Source organism: Lepus europaeus, chromosome X (assembly GCF_033115175.1).
Source record: "Lepus europaeus isolate LE1 chromosome X, mLepTim1.pri, whole genome shotgun sequence".
NCBI classification, from domain to species: Eukaryota; Metazoa; Chordata; class Mammalia; order Lagomorpha; family Leporidae; genus Lepus; species Lepus europaeus.
The window spans coordinates 52,595,364-52,617,609 of NC_084850.1; the positions used below are offsets into that span (position 1 = coordinate 52,595,364).

A 22,246-nucleotide genomic window follows, 5' to 3' on the forward strand; every position below is an offset into this window, starting at 1 on the left:
GCCTAGTGAGCCGCGGCGCCGGCCTCTCTTAAGGATATTCTGAAAATCATTCTCAAATTGTAGAAGATTTATAAATGCGGCCGGCGCCGTGGCTCAACAGGCTAATCCTCCGCTTTGCGGTGCCGGCACACCGGGTTCTAGTCCCGGTCGGGGCACCAGATTCTGTCCCGGTTGCCCCTCTTCCAGGCCAGCTCTCTGCTGTGGCCCGGGAAGGCAGTGGAGGATGGCCCAAGTGCTTGGGCCCTGCACCCCATGGGAGACCAGAATAAGCACCTGGCTCCTCCCATCGGATCAGCGCGCCAGCCGCGGCGGCCATTGGAGGGTGAACCAACAGCAAAGGAAGACCTTTCTCTGTGTCTCTCTCTCACTGTCCACTCTGCCTGTCAAAAAAAAAATTTAAGAAAAGAAGATTTATAAGTGCATGAAAAAGCTCCAACAGTCAGTTAAGCAAGTTTTTAAAATTTAATATTTATATATGGGAAAATTCATTTTTGGGGTACGAAGTTATAGTTTTGACAAATGCATGGAGTTGTATAACTACTGCCACAATCAAAAGAGAAAGTTTTATCACCAGACCTCCACCCCGAAATTGGTAACCAAGTTTTAGATAACCCTGAGATATACAGATTTCCTATAACCATTACCCTGTAAGTATATAAAAGGTATAGATGAATATATTGTTATTATTTGTCACTGAATGAAAACAACATGGATTACTTATTGCTAAATTACTACTATAACAAATTAACCTTGTGTTGACTGTTCCTGTACTAATTCACTGGGCAGAAATTCTGAATTTAAACATTTATTGAATGATGATACTAAACTTCCTATACTTCTCAGTATGAAAATGTTAGTGCAGGTGACATAGTGGTGAAGTTTCATACTTGAATTTCTAAGTTGGCTGAAGTGATTTAGGTAAACTTGATGGGTTATATCCTTCATCTTTTGTTAGAAAAATTTAACTGGCATGTCGTGTGTGTGTGTATGTGTGTGTAGAGAGAGAAAGAGGAGGATGTATGTATTAACTAGGGAAGAGTCACATTATTTCTCCTTTATTATCATAGAAGATTCATATTTAAATGTTATTATATTTTAATTTCTTATATCTAAAACTGTGAGACACTGAGTATTGTTTTTAAACTATATTAAGAGGTAGAGAACATTAAAGTTAGCCCTTTAATGTTTATTTAGCCTGTTTTGTTTTGTACCTCCTTAGATATGGAACTGTTGTGATATAAAATTTCCCATGTTTCTCAGATGTTACCAGTAGAATTTCTCAAAGATTGCTAAAATATGAAATCTGTGCAGTTTAGTTTCTTATTAGTTTATGCATCTTGTGATTTAAGCATGAAAGATTGCTGCTTTAAATTATATATTAAACTAAGTAACCAAATATTTTTTGAAAAAAAAAGAATTTATTATTTGAAAGGCAGAGTAAAAGAAGGGGACGAGAGAGAAGATGGAAGGTGGAGAGAGAAAGGGGGACTGGAGAGAGATCTAACATTTGCTGATTCACTCTTCAAATGGTCTCAGTAGCCAGGTCTGGACCAGGCCAAACCAGGAGCCAGGCACTCCTTCCTGGTTTCTCACATGTGTGGCAGGGACCCAAGTACTTGGACCATTTTCTGCTACTTTCTGAGGAACATAACCAGGAATCTGGATTGGAAGTGGAGCAGCCAGGACTTGAACTTGCACCAAAGTATGGGATGCCAGTGTTGCAAGTGGCAGCTTAAACCCGCTGAGCTGCATCATTGGCCCCACCTTGCAAGTTTTTATCTTTAAGTGAAACTATGAAAATTAAGAGTTCCATGACCATACAGGGAACATAAAAGCAGAAGATAAGCTGTTTATAAGGTGTTACATTATGCATTGCTATTTTTTTTTTAGTGATTGTCTCACAGTCTTATCCATACCACTCTCCTCCTCTTCCTCCTGCTGCTGCTGCCGCCTCTCTACCAGTACCACCACCACCACCACCACCTCCACTTCCTTCTCTTGAGATGGGAGAGGCTTCAAACTTACCACCACCACCTCCGCCTTACTCCTGTGATCCAAGTGGCAGTGACCTGCCTCAAGGTAAGTAGATTTAGAGACTTGGTGAGGGCTATTTAAGTCTGATATTTTAAAAAATCTTGGTGCATATTTCTTATGCTTGACCTATGAGAGAACTGGGGTGATCACCCAAATGGAAATGAACTTGAGCATAATGCCAGGTATTTGACTACAGAATGGAGAGATTGAAAGCTAAGGGTATCATTTACATAATCAGCAAGTAGATAGTTGATTTGACTTTTGATCCTTTTTTTGGGTAGTGACATATCTTTCCTGAAAAAGATTCTCAAATGGATATCTTTCCTTTTCTCCACTGTTTTTCTTTAAAAGCAGGAGTCAGGGTCATATTTTTCTCCATTTTTAAAATTCTTTCCACAAGTATATGAAATTGTTGCAGTCTTTGTTATTTAGGGTTCCAAATGAATTTTGAAGACATGCAGAGGGTTTTAGGGGAGAATTGGGGATCTGATCTGCTTGGATTTCAGCCATGTGCTCATTACCTTAAATAGCTAAAGAGTGGTTTCCATTGGAAGTTATCCTTCAGTTTGGCAGCATTGCTTAAAAGAGAATTGTACTTGAAAGTTCCTTGTAGTTTACTTATACTTTGTTTTCTTAAAAGAAAGATGTATTATTCTTTGAAAAACAGAGTGACAGTGGGAGGATGAGAGAGGCAGACACACTGACAGACATCTGTTTTCTGTTTGCTATTTCACTCCCAAAATGGCATTAACAACCAGGTGTAGGCCAGGCCAAAGCCAGGAACCAGGAACTTTGTCTAGGTCTCCCATGTGGGTGCTGCCTTCCGAGATACATTGATAGGGAGCTAGACCAGAAGCAAAGCAACCACAACTTCAACTCTCATATGGGATGCCTGCATTGCAAGCAGTGACTTAACCCCCTGTGCTAAAATGCCAGCCCCTAATATTTGCTTTGCTGTGACATTCTCTTGATATTTCTAGCTGCTTTTCTATTCAATTTTGGGCTTTTTTCCCCCAATCCCAAATTAATTGCCAAAATTTTCTTCGACTTCATGATGTCCTTTTTTCCTTCCTTCAAACTTCATTGTTAATACTTTGAGGTAGCTGATTCCTAAATCTAGGTAGCCTTGGCCTCAGAATTATCAGATATTTTTTTCTCTAGCTACTTGCTACACATTTTCTTTTCTTTTCTTTCTTTCTTTCTTTCTTTTTTTTTTTTTTTTGACAGGCAGAGTGGACAGTGAGAGAGACAGAGAAAAAGGTCTTCCTTTTCCATTGGTTCACCCCCCAATGGCCACTACGGCCAGCGCGCTGCGGCTGGCACTCTGTGCTGATCCGAAGCCAGGAGCCAGGTGCTTCTGGTCTCCCATGAGGGTGCAGGGCCCAAGGACTTGGGCCATCCTCCACTGCACTCCCGGGCCACAGCAGAGAGCTGGACCGGAAGAGGAGCAACCAGGACAGAATCCGGTGCCCCAACCGGGACTAGAACCCGGGGTGCCTGCGCCACAGGTGGAAGATTAGCCTATTGAGCCATGGCACTGGCCTACTTGCTACACATTTTCATGTAGCTTTTCAACTTTCATTTCAAATTTAAAAGTCCATAATGAAATTCCTCATTTTTATCTCCTTTCTTCTTAGCCCACACAAAATGTTGATTCACTGACTCTTCTCCGTGGTTTCTTAGTTTGTTAGCAGTGGTAACATTTCCACCTAATAAATAAAAAATAAATAAAAAATAAATATATAAATAATAAAAGGTATTTTATCTAAACCCTGATTTCTTTACTCTCTCCCCTCTCTTACCTACCTATATCAGAGTTGTAGTCAATCACTGTATAATGCTGACTTTGCTCTTTTCCAACGTTGTGTTATGGAAATATTCAAACACACATCAAGGTTGAATTTTAAAATGAATATTCTATTCGCCACCTAGATTCTATCATTAACGTTTAGCTGTGTTTTCTTTATAGCATGTATGTACATTTTTCCGTCTCCATCAGTTCATTAATCCATCTTATTTATATGAATTTAAAAGTAAATTATAGATGTCAGTATATTTCTCCTAAATGGATAAAGAAAATGTGGTATATGTGCATAATGAAATGCTATTCAGCCATAAACGGAATGAGATCCTGTCATTTGCAGCAACATGGATGAACCTAGAGGTTGTTACATTAAGCCAGGCACAGAAAAACAAGTAACACCCAATCTCACTTATATGTGGAATCTAAAACAGAAGTACTAAATAGAATAGTGGTTACAAAGGCTGGGGAGGATGGAGGAGAGATTGGTCAATAGGTACAAAATTGCTGTTAGATACGAGAAAAAAGTTCTGGTATTCTGTTGCATAGTAGGGTCACTATAGTTGACAGTATTCCATTTTTCAAAATAAAGAAATGGTAAATGAGGTAATGGATATGCTTAACACCCTGATTTGATCATTATACAACATGTACTTTTATTGAAATGTTACACTGTACTCAAGTATGTACAACCATTATGTATCAAAATCACAGTAAAATTTCAAAAACCTTCAGTGTACATATCATTTAGTTGGAGTTCAGTAGTTTTTGGTTTTTTTAAAGGTTTTTTTATTGGAAAGGCATAGTGACAGAGTGAAGAAGACAAATCTTCCGACTGCTGGTTTATTCCCCAAATGCCTGCAACAGCTGGAGCTAAGCCCAGCTGAAACTAGGAGTCAGGAACTGCCTCTGGGGCTCCCATGTTGGTGGCAGGAACCAAAGTACTTGAACCCTCATTTGCTGCTTCTCAGATGTTTTAATCAGAAGCACAGAGTAGTTGGGACTCAAACTAGGCACTCTGATATGGGATGCAGGCATCCTAGGCAGTGGCTTAACTAATTGTACAAGACCCATCCATAGTTTTTCATTTTCTTGCAAAATTCACATATAATGGAATGTCCAAAACTTAAAACTAGCTGAGTTTAACATATGTGTGCATGTACCAGTGTAACCCAAATCTGCATCAAGGTACACAATGTTACCATTATGCAACAAAGTTCTTCCATGCCTCTTCCCACTCTTTCCCTGCTCCCATCTCCATTATCCCTGAGACAACTACTGTTCTGATTTCTTCCTACCATAGTTTTATCTGTTTTATCATTTCATATAAATGTAAACATACAGTATTTAGGGGCCGGCGCTGTGGTGCAGCAGGTTAACACCCTGGCCTGAAGCGCCGGCATCCCATATGGGCACTGGTTCAAGTCCTGGCTGTTCCACTTCTGATCCAGCTCTCTGCTGGATGAAATAGCTGGGTCAGAGAAGTATATTCTTGCTTTTATAAGAAATTGCTGAACATTTTTTTTTATTTGACAGAGTTATAGACACACACACACAGAGAGAGAGAGAGAGAGAGAGAGAGAGAGAGAGACAGAAAGGTCTTCCTTCCGTTGGTTCATTCCCCAAATGGCTGCTACTGCTGATGCTGCACTGATCTGAAGCCAGGAGCCAGGCACTTATTCCTGGTCTCCCATGCAGGTGCAGGGGCCCAACAACTTGGGCCATTCTCCACTGCCTTCTCAGGCCACAGCAGAGAGCTGGACTGGAAGAGGAGCACCGGAACTAGAACCCAGCGCCCATATGGGATGCCGGCGCTGCAGGTGGAGGATTAACCAAATGAGCCACGGTGCCGGCCCCCTACTGAACATATTTTTTAAAAGGTTTATTTATTTATTTGAAAGGCAGAGCTAGAGAGGAGAAATAGAGAAAAGATCTTGAGATTGATCTTCCATCTGTTGCTTCACTCCCAAATAGCCATTATGGTTAGGGCTGGGCTGGGCCAGGCCAAAGCAGGAGCTTCTTCCAGGTATCCCACTTGGGTGCAGGGTCTCAAGCACTTGGAACAGCTGGGACATGAACCAGCACCCATATGGGATGCCAATACTGCAGGTGGAAGCTTAACCTTCTATGCCACGGTGTTGGCCCTGAACATTTTCCCCAAATTGTACCACTTTACATGCCCACCAGTAATGTATAATAATTCCAGTTCTTTCTCATCCTTGCCATCATTGAGGGTTGCCACTCTCTAGTTTTAGCCATTTTGGTGACTGATGAACAATATGTTTTTGGGGTCTGGCATTGTAGTATAGCAGATAAAGCTGCCACCTGCAATGCTGGCATCTCACATGGCTGCCAGTTCTAGTCTTGACTGCTCCACTTATGATTCAGCTCTCTGCTAGTGTGCCTGAGGAAGCAGTAGAAGATGGCCAGAGTCCTTGGGCCCCTGCACCCACATGGGAGACCCAAAAGAAGCTCCTAGCTTTGGCCTGGCCCACCCCAGCCCTAACCATTATGGCCATTTGGGGAGTGAACTGGTGGATGGAAGATGTCTCTGTTTCTGTGTGTGTGTATTTGTGTGTCTGCCTTTCAAATAAAAAAAGTACTGCATTTTTTGAGCAATTTTCTATTCATAGGAAAATTGAGAGGAAGGTACAGAAATTCCCCATGTACCACCTGTTTCCACAAGTGCATAGCCTCGCATATTAACAAATGACCCCCCCACCAGTGTGATACATTTGTTATAATTGATGAACCTATATTGACACATCATTGTCACCTAAGGCCATAGATTACATTATGGTTGACATGTACTGTTATATATTTCATGGGTTTGGACAATTGTACAATGACATGTAGCCTCCATTATGGTATCACACGTATTTTCACTGCCCTGAAAATCTTCTGTGCTCAGCATATTTGTCCTCCCCACCCCCACCAACCTTTGGCAATCACTGATCCTTTTATTATCTTCATAGTTTTGACTTTTTTCAGAATGCTGCATACTTGTACACAGTTGTATAGACAGTATTTAGCCTTTCCAGATTGACTTCTTCTTTTGCTTCGTAGTGTGCATTTAAGATTCCTCCATGTATTTTTATACCTCAATAGTTCATTTCTTTTGAGAGCTGCAAATTAATCCATTGTCTGGGTATACCACAATTTGCATATTCATTCACCTACAGAACATCTTGGTTGCTTCTTTTTTAAAAAAAGGTTTATTTATTTGAGAGGTAGAGTTACAGACAGTGAGAGGGAGAGACAGAGAGAAAGGTCTTCCGTCCACTGGTTCACTCCCCAAATGGCCACAATGGCCGGAGCTGGGCCGATCTGGAGCCAGGAGCCAGGAGCTTCTTCCGGTCTCCCACATGCATGCAAGGGCCCAAGGACTTGTGCCATCTTCTACTCATTTCTCTGGCCATAGCAGAGAGCTGGATTGGAAGAGGAGCAGCCAAGACTAGAACCAGCGTCCATATGGGATGCTGGTGCCGCAGGCGGAGGATTAACCTGCACCACAGCGCTGGCCCTGATTGCTTCTTAATTTGAACAGTTATGAATAGAGCTGCTCTAAATATGTATGTGCAAATTTTTGTTTGGTTTTATAAGAAATGGTCAAACTTTCTTCTAAGATGGATGTACCATTCCGTATTCTCACTAGCAGCAAATGAGAATTCTTCTTGCTCCACATTCATAACAGTACTTGGTGTTGTCAGTGTTCTGGATTTTGGCCATTCTAGTAGGCGTGGAATGGCACCTCATTATTTGGATTTGGATTTTTCATATGCCATTTTCATATACATATTTGCCACCTGTATTTCGGTGAGATGTCTGTCATGGTCTTTGGCCCATTTCTTTTTTTTTTTTTTTAAATACATCAGAAAGTGTCTTTTTTTTTTTTATTTGACAGGCAGAGTTAGACAGTGAGAGAGAAAGAACAAAGAGAAAGGTCTTCCTTCCGTTGGTTCACTCCCCAAATGGCCACTATGGCCGGAGTTGCGCAAATCTGAAGCCAGGAGCCAGGCGCTTATTCCTGGTCTCCCACACGGCTGCAGGAGCCTAAGCACCTGGGCCATCCTCCACTGCCTTCTCAGGCCACAGCAGAGAGCTGGACTGGAAGAGGAGCAGCCGGGACTAGAACCCGGCACCCATATGGGATGCCGGCACCACAGGCAGAGGATTAACCAAGTAAGCCACGGCGCCGGCCCCATCCCATTTCTTAAAACAGGTTTTCTTATTGTAGAATTTTAAGAGTTCTTTGTGTATTTTGGGTAAAAATATTTATCAGAGATATCTTCTCTCCCAGTCTATGACTTGTCTTTTCATTCTGTTGACAGTGTCTTTTACAGAATGGACGTTTTTTATTTTAATTAAGTCTGCTTTATCAGTTACTTCTTTTATGAATTGTACTTATGGTGTTGTATCTAAAAAACCATCACCAAAGCCAAATCCATCTAGATTTTCTCCTCTCTGGTCTTCTAAGACTTTTATAGTTTTGTGTTTTACATTTAGATCTGTGATCCATTTTGAGTGAATTTTCGTGATGAGTGTAATTCTGTGTTTAGATTGAGTTTTTTCCATGTGGATATCCAGTTTGAGTATTTTTCACATCTGCTGATTAACTATCTGCATATTTTTCTTTTTAAAAAATACAATGTAGGGTCAGCATTGTGGCACAGTAGCTTAAGCTGCCCCCTGCAATACCAGCACACCAGATGAGCAGCATCCCTTCTGAGTACCAGATCAAATCCTGTCTGCCCTGCTGCTGATCATGTTACCTGCTAATGCTCCAAATACTTGGGCTCCTGGTACCCGCATGGGAGATCTGTAACTCTGCCCTTCAAATAAATATTTTTAAAGATTGTGTTTTATAGGGAACATTTACATTTGAATGATGAAATTTGACCTGTGGTGGATGGAAGCAGTTTTTTTTTTTTTTTAAGATTTATTTATTTATTTGAAAGAGAGAAAGTTACTCAGAGATAGGAGAAGCAGAGAGAGAGCTTCCATCCGCTGGTTCACTCCCCAATTGGCCGCAAAGGCCAGAGCTGCACCAGTCTGAAGCCAAGAGCCAGGAGCTTCTTCTGGGTCTCCCACGTGGGTGCAAGGGCCCAAGTGCTTGGGCCATCTTGTACTACTTTCCCAGGCCATAGCAGAGAGCTGGATCAGAGGTAGAGCAGCCAGGATTTGAACCGGTGCCTATATGGGATGCTGGCAGGCACTGCCGGCGGCAGCTTTACCTGCTACACCACAGTGCCAGCCCCAATATTTTGTTGTTAAAAAGTGTTTTGTTTATTTATTAAGATTTATTTATGTGAAAGAGTCATGGAGGAGGGGAGAGAGAGACAGAGACAGAGAGACAGAGAGAGAATCTTCCATCCACTGTTTCACTCGCCAAATGATCACAACAGCTAGAGTTGGGCCAAGTCAAAGCCAGGAGCCCATAACTCTATCCAGGTCACCCATGTGGGTGGGGGAGGCCCAAGCATTCAGGCCATCTTCTGTTGCTTTCCCAGGCACATTAGCAGGAAGCTGGATTCGAAGTAGAGTAGCTGACACTTGAACCAGTGCCCTTTTGGGATGTCAGTGTGGCAGGCATTGGTCCAACTTGCCATGCCACAATGCTGGTCCTTATATTTCTCTTTTTTTAAGTGTTTATTTTAATGTACTCGAAAGGTAGAGTAACAGAGATACTGATCTTCCATCTGCTGTTTCACTCCCCAAAATGCCTGCAACAGCTTGGACTGGGCCATGCTAAGGTCTGGAACCTGGGATTCCATCTGGGTCTCACTCCTGGGTGGCAGGGGCCTAAGCACTTGAGCCATCTTTTGTTGCCTCCCAGGATACGTTAGTATGAATTTGGGTTAGAGGTGAAGGAACTGAGACTTAAATCACCAAATCAAGCATCCAAAGCTGTAACTTAACCCACTGCACCACAATGCCGCCTCTGTACCACTTGTGTTATTGAGTTGTAAAAGTTCTTTACATATTTTGAATACTAGTCTTTCTGTCAGATATGTTTTGTGAATATTCTGTGGTTTACTTGTTTATTTGTTTCATGGTGTCGTGATGAGCAAAGGATTTTAATGGTGATAAAGTCTGATTTGTCAATTTTTTATTGTTTTCTATAACCAAAGAAACCTTTGCCTATTCCAAAGTCCTGAAAATATTCTCCTATATTTTCTTCTGAAAGCTTTATTTGTATTTAGGTTAGCCATCCATCTCAATTTTTTTTAAGTGCATGTTCATCCACTTAAAAGTCTTAGACAATCTTCCATCTTCTGGTTCATTCCCCGAATGCTCACAATAGCCAGGTCTGGGCTCAGCCCTAGCCAGCATCCTGGAAGTCCATCCATGTCTCCGATGTAGGAGAAGGACCCCAGGCACTGAAGCCATCATCTGTTGTCTACCAAGATCTATTAGCGAGAAGCTGGATTGGAAGCAGAGGTTCTGAGACTCAACTTGTTACTGTTTTATGTAAGACACAGGCATTCCAAGTGACAGCTTAACCTGTTCTATGATGCCTGCCCTCATCTTAAATTTTGGTTTATAGTATGATCTGGGACTTAAGATTGTTTGCTTTTTTCCCTTATGAATATCCAGTATTCCAGCAGTACCACTTGTGAAAAAGACTTTCTTTTCTCTATTGGATTAGTTTGGTGTTTCAGTCAAAAATGAAATAACTGTTTTAAGTGCAGGTTTATTTCTGAGCTTTCTTTTGTTGCACTGATCTATTTTTTTCAATCCATGCGCCTCTCCACACTGTTTTTATAGTATAACTTATAATACTTTTATAAATTTTGTAGCTGTCTTCTGGGAAGATTGCTTTGGGTATTCTAGGTTATTTGCAGTTCCATTTGATTGTTGCTTTTTACCAACCAAAAATTCTTCTGAGAATTTGGGGTTTCATTGAATCTGTGGCCCAGTTTGGGGAGAATTGCCATCTTAACAGTATTAACACTTAGAATCCACAAACATATTGTCATACTATATCTGTCCATTTATTAGAGTCATCTTTGGATTCTCACCAGTTTATGTATGTGTGCATAACAATCTTCTGTATCTTTTGTTAAATATGTTTGGGTTTTTGGTACTATGTAAATAGAATATTTAAACTTCGATTTTTTAATTCTTATATGCTAGCATACAAAAATACTATTGATGTTTGCATGATAACCTTGACTGACTTATTAGAAATTTGTTATAGAGGATTTTTTAAAATAGCCACCACCTCCTTCCTAGATTGTGCCTTTATCACCTCATCTCTGAACATTTAGAGTAACTTCTTGACCACTCTGATATCTGTACAACTCTGTGTCTCTTACCTTCAGAACTCTTCAGTGATTCTCTAGTTTTTATAAATTTCAACAAATTAAGGATGGCATTTATGACTTAGTATAATGTAATCTCCATTCTAACCTTTTCTCCTTCTATTCTTACATGAACTTTATGCACCTAATTTTCTATTCCTAAGCCTTTGCTGGCATGGTGATTACTCAAAATTTACCCATCCACTCATCCATCAAATTTCCTGTTAACCCCCAAAAGGTATTCTGTACCCTTTAGTAGTCATTCCCTATTCTGTCTGGTCCTAGCAGTCACAACTCTGCTTTCTATTTCTATAGGTTTTCTTTTTCTAGACATTTCACATAAATGGATTCATACAATATAAAGTGTTTTCACTTGGCAAAATGTTTTCTGGGTCCATCCGTGTCATAGCATGTATCAGAATTTCATTCTTTTTATGTCTAATATTCCATTATATGCATATACCACATTTCATTTATCAGTTGATTCATATGTGGGTTGTTTCTACCATTTAGCTCTTAGTAATACTGCTATGGATATTTGTATACAAGTTTTTGTGTTGATGAATGTGTATATCAAGGAGTCTCATGACCTATCTTTTCATATTCTTTAGCTTGCACATTAGGGTTTTATACTAAACTCCCACATAATAGTTAAAATACAAGCTGATTGCTTTTAAATAACAGCAGAGAGGTGTTTTCTGAGAGTTCTTCTGTTAGTGGAATTCTGGTTATATATGAATAAAAATAAATGTGGGTCCCAGGTCAGTACAAATACATTCAGAGATGCAATTGGAATACTGAGACTGTTTCCTCTGTTCACCCTTACTTCTAGTTAATTTATGAAATATTTTTGTTAAGTCCAGTTAAGTTCAATCATTGCCTCTTTTCTTTAGTGTTCTAGCAGTAGTATGTTAACCATGGTAAAGAAAAGCAAGATGGGGCCGGCGCCGTGGCTCAACAGGCTAATCCTCTGCCTTGCGGCGCCGGCACCCCGGGTTCTAGTCCCAGTCGGGGCGCCGGATTCTGTCCCGGTTGCCCCTCTTCCAGGCCAGCTCTCTGCTGTGGCCCAGGAGTGCAGTGGAGGATGGCCCAAGTGCTTGGGTCCTGCACCCCATGGGAGACCAGGAGAAGCACCTGGCTCCTGCAATCGGATCAGCGCGGTGCGCCTGCCGCAGCGGCCATTGAAGGATGAACCAACGGCAAAAAGGAAGACCGACCTCTCTCTCTCTCTCTCTCTCTCTCTCTCACTGTCCACTCTGCCTGTCAAAATTTTTTTTTTAAAAAAAGCAAGATGAATTATTTCATGTTGTGTTAGTTGTCTCAGCAGGCATCACTAATAGCAGCATTAGTAGAGCATTAATATGTACCATCTAATAGTTCCAGTAACTGAGGACCAAAGTGAGTGCGTATATAAGTAGAGTTGTTTTAAAGTTGAATTGTAGTTTAGGCAAGTAAGAAAATGCCTTTACGCATTTTTCCTAAATGTTAGCAGAATTGCATTCTTGTTGATTCTATCTAATGTTAAAAATAGAAATAAAATATGTAGTTAGTGATTAATTTTTATATCACAAAATGATCTTATCTATAATAATGTGTAAATGGTCATTTACTGTTAAGGTAGAATTGAGAGAGGAGTGTCATGGTGGAAGACTACATTGATACCTACCTTAATACTCAAAGAGAAAAACTTCCAAATGATGGTTCTGATTGCCTGTGTCAGTCTAATCACTAATTTTTTTTTTTAATTTTAGACACAAAAGTTTTGCAGTACTATTTCAATCTTGGATTGCAGGTAAGAGTCATGTTAAAATTGCTTTCATAAGCTCTACACTCAAAATGTAAAGTGTGTTGATAATCAGACTCTTGAACTTTAAAATCCAAGAATACTGTGAGGGGCCTAAAAATTTTGTTTCTGTCTTGTGAGATCTCTGAAGATATGCTATAGGTCAGTTTTCTACTTTAGCCTCCCAGTGCTTAAGTTTCTCTTACTATAAGAGTGGAGACTAAACTCTGGCAGCACAACTTCAGCAAATATTAGATTAGCCTTCATATTTAGCATTACAACTCTGTACTGTTTTTCTGTCTCCAAATAAACAGAATATTTACCTTGCCTACTTAAAATATTTTATGAGTATTTCTGCATTTTGTATGAGAACTAATCAGACTGTTAGCTACATTATTTTTAAAGCACTCATGTGTTCATAGATATTTGCCAAACACTGGTTTCATCACTCCACTTGAGTCCTACAGATGGGTACTGAGAAATGTCTTAATATTTCTTAAAGGTATTTCTGATTTAAGCTGAGAGTTCTTTTATTTTTCCTCCTGAAATAACACTTCTGATAATACAAGATAACTTATTTACTGAAAAGGAATGGTGCATCTTAAGATTTGGCAGATGATAAGCTATTACAGTCTCCTGTTTCATATTCCCTGACACTAATTTCCCAGAAACCTTCAATATTCCAGAAAACCCTTCTCCAAATAGTACCTATAAATTCAGAGTAGTGGGCTGTTTTTTTTTTTTTTGGTTTGTTTTTTGAGACTTTTGTACTAATTGCACTTTCAAGAATTGATAAATTACTTGCCCCTTCAGTTATGTTTATTATAGTCACTTGTGGAAACTTTGTTCTACAGGACTGAGGAATTTGAAATATTCTCCAGCTTTTTATATCACAAGAGTACTAGGAAATGCAAACTAGATATTTAAAAAAATATTTCAAGGGCAAAGAGAGAAAGCAAGCTCTCATCCAATGCTCCCCAAATGTCCACAATGCCAGGGGCTAGGCTAGGCCAAAGCTGGGAGTTGGGAACTCACTCGAGGTTACCTGCATGGATGCAGGGACCCAAGTGCTGAGCTGTAACTGTCACCACTGCTTCCCACCATCTGCATTAGAAGAAAGCTGGGGTTAGGAGTTGGAGCTGGGTATCAAACCTAGGTATTTTGATGTTAGACACAGATGTCTTATCTGCCATGTAGAATTCCCACCCCAGAGTAGCTATTTTAATATTTTAACATATTAGAAGCAGTCGTGTCCACTGCAGTACATTTGGATTAAATAGAAATTCAAATCACCTGTATAACCAGTGTACATTTTCATCATATTCCCTATAACTTTTTATTTTTTCCAGTATATGGATTACACTGTATAATTTTGTAATCTCTTAATAATATCATTTTTTCTTAAAATATTTGACAGCATGATTTTTGCCTATATAGTTTTCCATCAAAGATATATAATAATTAATTCATCCAATTCTCTGTTGTTGAATACTTAGGTTCAGTGTTTTTTGCTTTTAATAATAATGCTACAAAATTTATTATTGTATACAGATGTTTATGTATATCTCTAATTTCCATAGGATGCTTTCCCAAAAGAATTCCTAGATCCAAATATGAAATAACATATGCTGCATGAGATGTTAAAATTCTAGTAGAGAACAAATTATCTGTCATTTCTTTTATGTCAGTCATTGCTACCATACCTGAAAATCATGACTCAATTGCTTTTTTCACTGAGAAATTCTATGGTATAATAGGAAACAGTAAATTTTTTTTTGTTTTTTGTTGCCCTTTCTTGTTATCAAGTGCTATCATCAGAACTACTGGCACTCCATGGTCTATATGCCACATGTGCAGCAACTCCCTATAGAGAATTATCCAGTGTATCCTGAGCCACCTCCTCTGATAGGCCAGACTGTTACTCACACGTACAGTGAAGTAGGGAGAGCAGATGGCACACAGGCAGAAGCATCAACAAATGGTGAGTATGTAGTGAAATTGTCAGCAAGACAGACAATTGGATTTTATTGTATGTAATCTAGTAATACTTTTCAGATGTTTTATTAGGAACATAAACTAAGTCAGTGATTCTCAAAGCATGATATGTGGCCCCCTTTGCATCCCTGAGACTCTTTCAAGGGATTCATGAGATCAAAAGTATTCACAGTAAGATTTTATCTGCCCCTTTGACTATGTTAGATATGCATTGAAGGTATACAAATCAGTAATGGGTAAAACTGCTGGCACCTAAACACAAATCAAGGCATTAGCACCAAACAAAAATTCCATTTTTATTTCTTCTCCAGTTTCATCAAAAATGTTGTTTTTAATAAATATCTTTGACTAATTTTATTTCATATACTTTGTGATAGAATGGAAGCTATTCATGAAACATATCTGCATATTGAGTGAAGTACAATGATTAACTTAAGAAAAAGTTCTTGTGCTATTGAGATACAAATTGTGCCAGCTGACTTAACTTTCATGGAGCACTCTTACTTGAAAGAATAATAGACAGATTGATTATTCTGACTTGGTTGATCTCGCCATCATTTTCTCAAATGAACAAAGTGACCCTATTATTTCTGGAAAAACAACTAGTAGCATTTATTGTCAAAGAAAACTCGTTTTCATGTAAAACTTAGGCTTTTGGAAAACTTGTATCTACCACCATGAGCTTGACAGCTTCCCAGGAATTAAAACTTTTTAACAAGATAGGTGGAGCAATGAAGCCAGTTTCTTAAAATGTATAATGAAATGTGTTAACATTTGGAAGATCTGAGTAGCTTAGTGAGGTACAGTTTCCTGATTACCAATGCATGATGTTACCCGTGCTTGGTTTTCTAAAGTATCTAACCTAAGTACAAGGTAAAACAATGGATTCTAATGTAACATAATATGAAAAGTCCATATTGGTAATGACTTTTGAGAAACCACCACTTTGGTAGCTTTGGTAAAGCATCACAGGATATCTAGAAGTCTTGTTATTTAAAAAATTCTCTTTTCCAGCTATGTCTCTGAGATCAGATTTCTTCATATACTTCAACCAAAATGACATATCGTAGATTGAATACAGAAGCATCTATGGGAGTCCAGCCGTCTTCTATTAAGCCATACGCTGGAAATTCATACAAATATAAAACAGTGACTTTTTTAATTTTGGAAAATCATTTTTTTCATAAAATTTATACATATGTAGTTTTTTCACATTAATATTTTAGCTTTCTTATGTTAATTCTTACTATATTAAATATTGATATAAACCATATAAATAAAATCTATTTGAAGTTCTCAATTTTTTAAGAATGTAAAGTGATCCTGAGACTAAAATATTTGAGAACCACTGTGCCAGACCGTAAGGATGATTGCCATCTATGTGATTACAATACAATTTAGATGGGAAAGCATTTGGGAGGGTTTAGAGTAGGATCTTTGGACTGCTCTTCTTAGAAAGAATCAGTAGGAGGCAGAAGAAATGGTATGAACTAATCTAATTAAATATGTTTTAAATTCCAACACTGCTGCTTGATATTTGTGATTTTGGTTGTTTAACTTCCCTAAACCGGATTTTCTGTAAACTGGGAAATAGTTGGCTTGCCAGTGTTGTTAGAAGAACTGATTGCAGCCTATATATAAGTATATTGTACCTGGTGCATATTTGAAGTGTTAGTTTCCTTTCTCTACTCCCTTCCCTTTTTTAAAGTATAGTAATATTTTTGGAATGTTGTTAGCACTATATAATCTTCTTTCTAGTGAGCTGATATGATGTGGCCCATGGTAATAAAAAAAAAGTGTCAAACTTCATTGCATTTTTGTACAATGTATCTTTTATAGAGCTCTTTTTAGTTGTAGTAAACCATGAGGCAGTGGCAATCTTGATTCAATGGGATGGGATAATCTAAATAATTAAAAATTCCTTTTTTTTGTCTAATATGTATGGTCACTATAGCAAGGTTAAAACACCATCAATTTCTACTGTGGTTTTTTTTTTATTTTTTTTTTTGACAGGCAGAGTGGATAGTGAGAGAGAGAGACAGAGAGAAAGGTCTTCCTTTTGCCGTTGGTTCACCCTCCAATGGCCACCGCGGCCGGCGTGCTGTGGCCGGTGCACCGCGCTGATCCGAAGGCAGGAGTCAGGTGCTTCTCCTGGTCTCCCATGCGGGTGCAGGGCCCAAGCACTTGAGCCATCCTCCACTGCCTTCCCGGGCCACAGCAGAGAGCTGGCCTGGAAGAGGGGCAACCGGGATAGAATCCGGCACCCCAACCGGGACTAGAACCCGGTGTGCCGGCGCCGCTAGGCGGAGGATTAGCCTGTTGAGCCACGGCGCCGGCTCTACTATGTTTTTGATCATAGCCATTCCAACTGGGATGAGGTGATATATCATTGTGGTTCTGATTTGAATCCATTTTCCACAAACTTATATGTAATGTTTTATTTGAAAATTTTCATATTATCTTTTGGTTGTTTTCTTTTAGACACTATTATTTATATGTAAAGTGCCCCTGCTCCAGTTGCTGTGATCTTTCTTACAGTTAGTGATATTATTATATTTCACCTGTAAGAACATCTGTTTATTCTGTATGTGATCTATTTCAGTGAATTTTTGTGTATAAAGTATACCATATGTATTCTGTATTTCAGATACTTTCCCAAATGCTGATCCTGCATCGATCCCTCATGGAGCAGTCTACTATCCAATAATGTCAGATCCCTATGGACAGCCACCTTTTTCAGGTTATGATGCCTGCTATCCTGTTGTGCCAGATTATACCTGTGTTGCCTCATGGCATCCAGTTGGTGCAGTCTATGGCAGTTCTTCTCAAATTCATGGTGCTATAAATCCTGGGCCAACAGGCTATGTTGCTCCACCTTCCTCAGCTCCTCATTATTTACCTCAAAATATGTAAGATTCAACAGTATGAAGTATTCTTGCACTGCTATTTCTTGCTGTTTTGGTTTTTAGAAAGTCTTTTATGTTAGTGTTTAAATGGTTTAGGTGGGTAGAATGGTTACTGTTGTATCTGTTTTCAAGAATATTTTATCTTTTGATTTAAAATACCACATTAAAGTAATATTTCTTTGAGTTGTGAATGAAGAAATTGAGTTGAATGTACAAATAGTCCCACATTTTATTCAACTGCTTTCCTATCAGCTGGCTTGTCAACTTTGAGTTAGCTGATGGTCACAACTGATAAAAGGAATAAGTCATACAAACTGTTTCCTTAGTTCAAAGATCACACATATTAAACCATGCAAAATTGGAATAACTTCTGCTTTTTTCTAGAAAGCAAAACAATAAAACCAGAAGCCTTTGCTTCTAGGTGACTCAATATTAAATGAGAGTGTTCTTCAGATGTCTTAAGAATTGTCTGAACTGAGCTGTATTCTGTGGTAATCAGCTTTGAAGGCACACAGTGCTCTGCTTTAGATTTATCCTATATACTATTGTTTAAAACTGGATTTATGTAACTGTTTTACTGCACAGTATTGAATTGGTGTCCTTTGCACAGTTAGCAGTAAATAAAAACTAGCATTTAAAATGGCCAAAATGTGTGAGATTTTCTTCTATTTTACTTTTTCATGGCCACAAAGAGTGTACCAGACATTTGATTATTTCAACATGTTTTTTCCCCTGGCATTTTGGTTGCAAAAGAATGTGAATTTATAGCATGAACTGGTGGGGGTAGTTGCGGGGCCATTTGAAATGTCATTTAATCTCAGGTCACTGCAATGCATACTGCTGTATCTAGTTCTTTTCTCCTGAGGATGTTCCTTTTTAGGTTGTATTTCTGTTTTTCAGAAACATCTGTATAAACCCATTATGGAACATTAATCTAGACTTTGTTATTGTCCTATGCTTTGCAGTTTTTCATCTTGATGTTTTGTTCTTAGACTTATCTTGTGTCTCTGAAGGCTTGTCTCTGGCTTTCTGCGAGACAGTTCATCAATCCATCTTTCCTTTTCATCTAGCCAAACACCCCAAGGTGTTCTGTATTTTAATCAGTTCTCCTCTGAGTGGTAATTTGTCCTAAATGCGTTACTGTATTTCATCTGACAGCAATTTAGAAAGTGTCCTTTGGTTGCCCAAAAACCTGCTTTTTTAAAAAAAAAGTTTTATTTATTTGAAAGGCAGAGTCAAAGGGAGAGAGGGAGGGAAAGAAGGAGACAGAGACTGATTGATTGATTGAGATCCTTCATCCACTAGTTCACTCCCAAAATGGGTGCAATGGGCAGGGCTGGGCCTGGCCAAAACTAGGAGCCTGAAACTTTATCTGGTCTCCAGTGTGGGTGTCAAGTATCTAAGTGCGTGTGCCATCTTCTGCTTTCCCAGGCATATTAGCAAGGAGCTGGATTGGAAATGGAATAGCCGGACTTGAATTGGTACTCATGGGTTGCTGGCTTCACAGGCACTGGCTTAACTGTCTGCACCACGATGCCATCCCTAACCTATTTCTCTTTCTCTCTCTTTTTTTAAAGATTTATTTACTTATTTGAAAGAGTTACAGATGGGGGGACGGAAGGAGAGGGAGAGAGAGAGAGAAAGAGAGACTGAGAGATCGAAATGGAGATCTTTCATCCTCTGGTTCACTTCCCCAGATGGCCACAACCGTCAGGACTGGGCCAGACCATAGCCAGGAGCTTCTTCCAGGTTTCCCACATGGATAATGGGCCCAAGAACTTGGGCCATCTTCTGCTTTTCCTAGCCCATTAGCATGCAGAGAAAATGCAGCCCCACAAAGGAGGGAAGCAAACCCCGGACACTAACCTTGAAAAGTGGTTGCTCCCAATTAACTAGCTAAGCAGCTGCCCAATGTTATTTTGTCAAGGGAGGGAAGATGTCCTAAGTTCTGCTGTCTGTAACTCCAGTGATAAATCTGCCCTATAAATCCTCTCCAGGTATCTCTTTTGTAGCCATACAGAATCCACTGACCATTGAAAAGTGTGGCCTTAAGTCACATAGGATGCAGTTTAAACCCACTGCTGTACTGGCTAAGGTGTGATGCTGATGAACCTATAAATATGGTAAGAAACTTGGGATTGATGCTCAGTTTTCAGGAAATGATTCCAGTTGAGCCCACTCATGTTAATACACTACTTTGGATCCTCCACTGTCTCGGTGCCTGTTTGAACGAAGGGAGTTTTCATGTCCCAGGTTTCTGGATCGGAAATGGAGCAGCCAGGAGTAAAACAAGGACCCATATGGGATGCTGGTGCCATAGGCTGTAGTTTAGCCTACTACACCACAGCATTGCTGTCCCCCCTCCCCCGAAAACCTATTTCTTTAAAGGTTAGTTATGCTTGTGACTTGTTCTGTCCTTTAACCTGTTTCTACACCCCTGGCAATAGGAACCATTTGAGAAGTCAGAAGTGCTTGTACAGTTGAAAAGACTGGAGTGGAACCCATTGCAAAGCAGTTGTTATCTTCAATGTACTATTTTCAAGGCAATTGATATTCCAAATAAGCCAGTGTACAAGTTAAAGAGTTCCGTTCACAGTAGACACTGGTTCAGCTGTTTTCGGATCCATCTTGAAAAGCCTTGTTCTAGGGGCCAGCATTATGGCATAGCCAGTAAAGCCACTCCCACATCCCATAGGGCACTGGTTCCTGTCTCTGCTACTATGCTTCCTATCCAGCTCCCTGCTAAAGGCCTGGGAAAAGCAGCAGAATATGGTTCAAGTGCTTTGGCCCCGCATCCACATGGTATAACCGAATGAAGATCCTGGCTTTGAGCTGTCTCAGCCTTGGCTGTTGCAGCAATTTGGAAAATGAACCAGCAGATGGAAGGTATCTCTACCTCTCTCCCTAACTTCCTCCCTCTCCCTCTCCCTCCCCCTCTTTCTCTGTAAGTCTTTCAATTTTTTTTTAAAAGAACCTCTGATTACTTAATTTGTGGGTACATCAAGAATTAAAAAAAAAAAAGGAAGCCTTGCCCTAGAACTTGACATCTGACAACTTTAGTAAAGATGGATGGCATCTCACTGATGTTTGCAACAACCTAACTCTGGACGTATTAGTGTTTTCACTTCTGCCCTCCTGGATTCTTAAATTTGTGCAGACTACAAATCATGGTTTGTATAAGTGTTTATTTTAGTTAAGCTTATAAAGAACAGTGCCCTACTCCCAAGTTTTTTAAATTTGCTAGCATTTCTGGTATATGCGTAAGTCACAGCAAGTAATTCTCTCTAACTTCAACTGTCATTTGTTCACTAATTAGCTCCATAGGCTGCTTAACAAGGTTGTAGTCTATCTTAAGATTGTGAGTTTGGAATTTGGCTGGTCTTGAAACAAGCACATCTGCCTTCAGTTTCCAGTTGAAAACTTGTAGGTGTATGCCTTGTCCTGAATGCCATTACCAATTAATTCAGTTTAATCAGATGATTGTTATTTTCTTAAAACCTGAATTCAACATGTGTACTAAATTGACCTAATTATCATCAATTGTAATCAGTTTTTATGGTCTGTTTAAGTCATAAATACAAGTCCCTTTGCTGATGTGTTCTAATCTTCTCTAAAATAAACGAATGAGCCTTGGCCCTCCTATTGGTGAAGACCAGGGAGGTAAGGGTGAGGATAATCTATACTGCAGCAGTGGTTCTTGGAGGCAGCTGCCAGATAAAAGGAAGTGGTTGTTGTGGTAATTAAAAAACTAAGACTTTACATTGAATCAGCCTATAGCCGAAATGTAGTGGTAGATTCCTCTTTTACATGTTATGTTTCCAGTTGCCCTTAATATTACCAACAGTATTCTGTCTTTTCTTTACTGTTAACCAAATTTCATCATTTAGAAATACCAGGGGAAGGAGATACAAAGGCAGCATGGTTTATTTGAGAACCTTTACCTCTACCCTGTTCCTGATATAAATCTGGTGCACTAAAGTTAGAAAGTTGGATCTCTTCCATACTTAAGAAGAATAATTCATTTTTATTTTTATGTTGTATGTGCATTTTCAAAACTAATTGTGGCTGTCTGCCTTGATTAAGAGCAGATGCAAATATTGAGTCTTTTACTGTTGAAATCCAAGAGTTGTGAATTTAAAACATCTTTCATTTCCTTGGATCCTCTAATCAACGGATAACCTTTTAATTAACTTTGGAAATAAAAGTATAAACAAGCAAATCATGATGTTTTCATGTGAACACCAGACATTGAGAATTTAATTCAGACATGATAAATCTCCACGAAAAGTGAACTAGTCCATTGTGGAAGGTAGGGCATGAACTTAATCTAGAGTTTTCTAAATCTGGGCAATTTTACGTCCTTTGATGTGAAATCTGGAGTATTTTATTTTTCCATTCATAGCAGAACTAAGAATTCCTGACT

The 22,246-nt window shown here is 39.3% G+C and overlaps 1 protein-coding gene across 1 annotated transcript in view; it reads left to right on the forward strand.

The window, feature by feature from the left end:
• ALG13 (ALG13 UDP-N-acetylglucosaminyltransferase subunit) overlaps positions 1–18,579 on the forward strand; it is an 89,700-nt gene extending 71,121 nt beyond the window's left edge. The window contains 4 exon segments of the mRNA XM_062183040.1: positions 1,891–2,079; positions 12,891–12,931; positions 14,729–14,903; positions 17,565–18,579. Coding sequence (XP_062039024.1) covers positions 1,891–2,079; positions 12,891–12,931; positions 14,729–14,903; positions 17,565–17,830 — 671 coding nt within the window. The 3' untranslated portion in view covers positions 17,831–18,579.
• Positions 18,580–22,246: the final 3,667 nt, after the last annotated feature.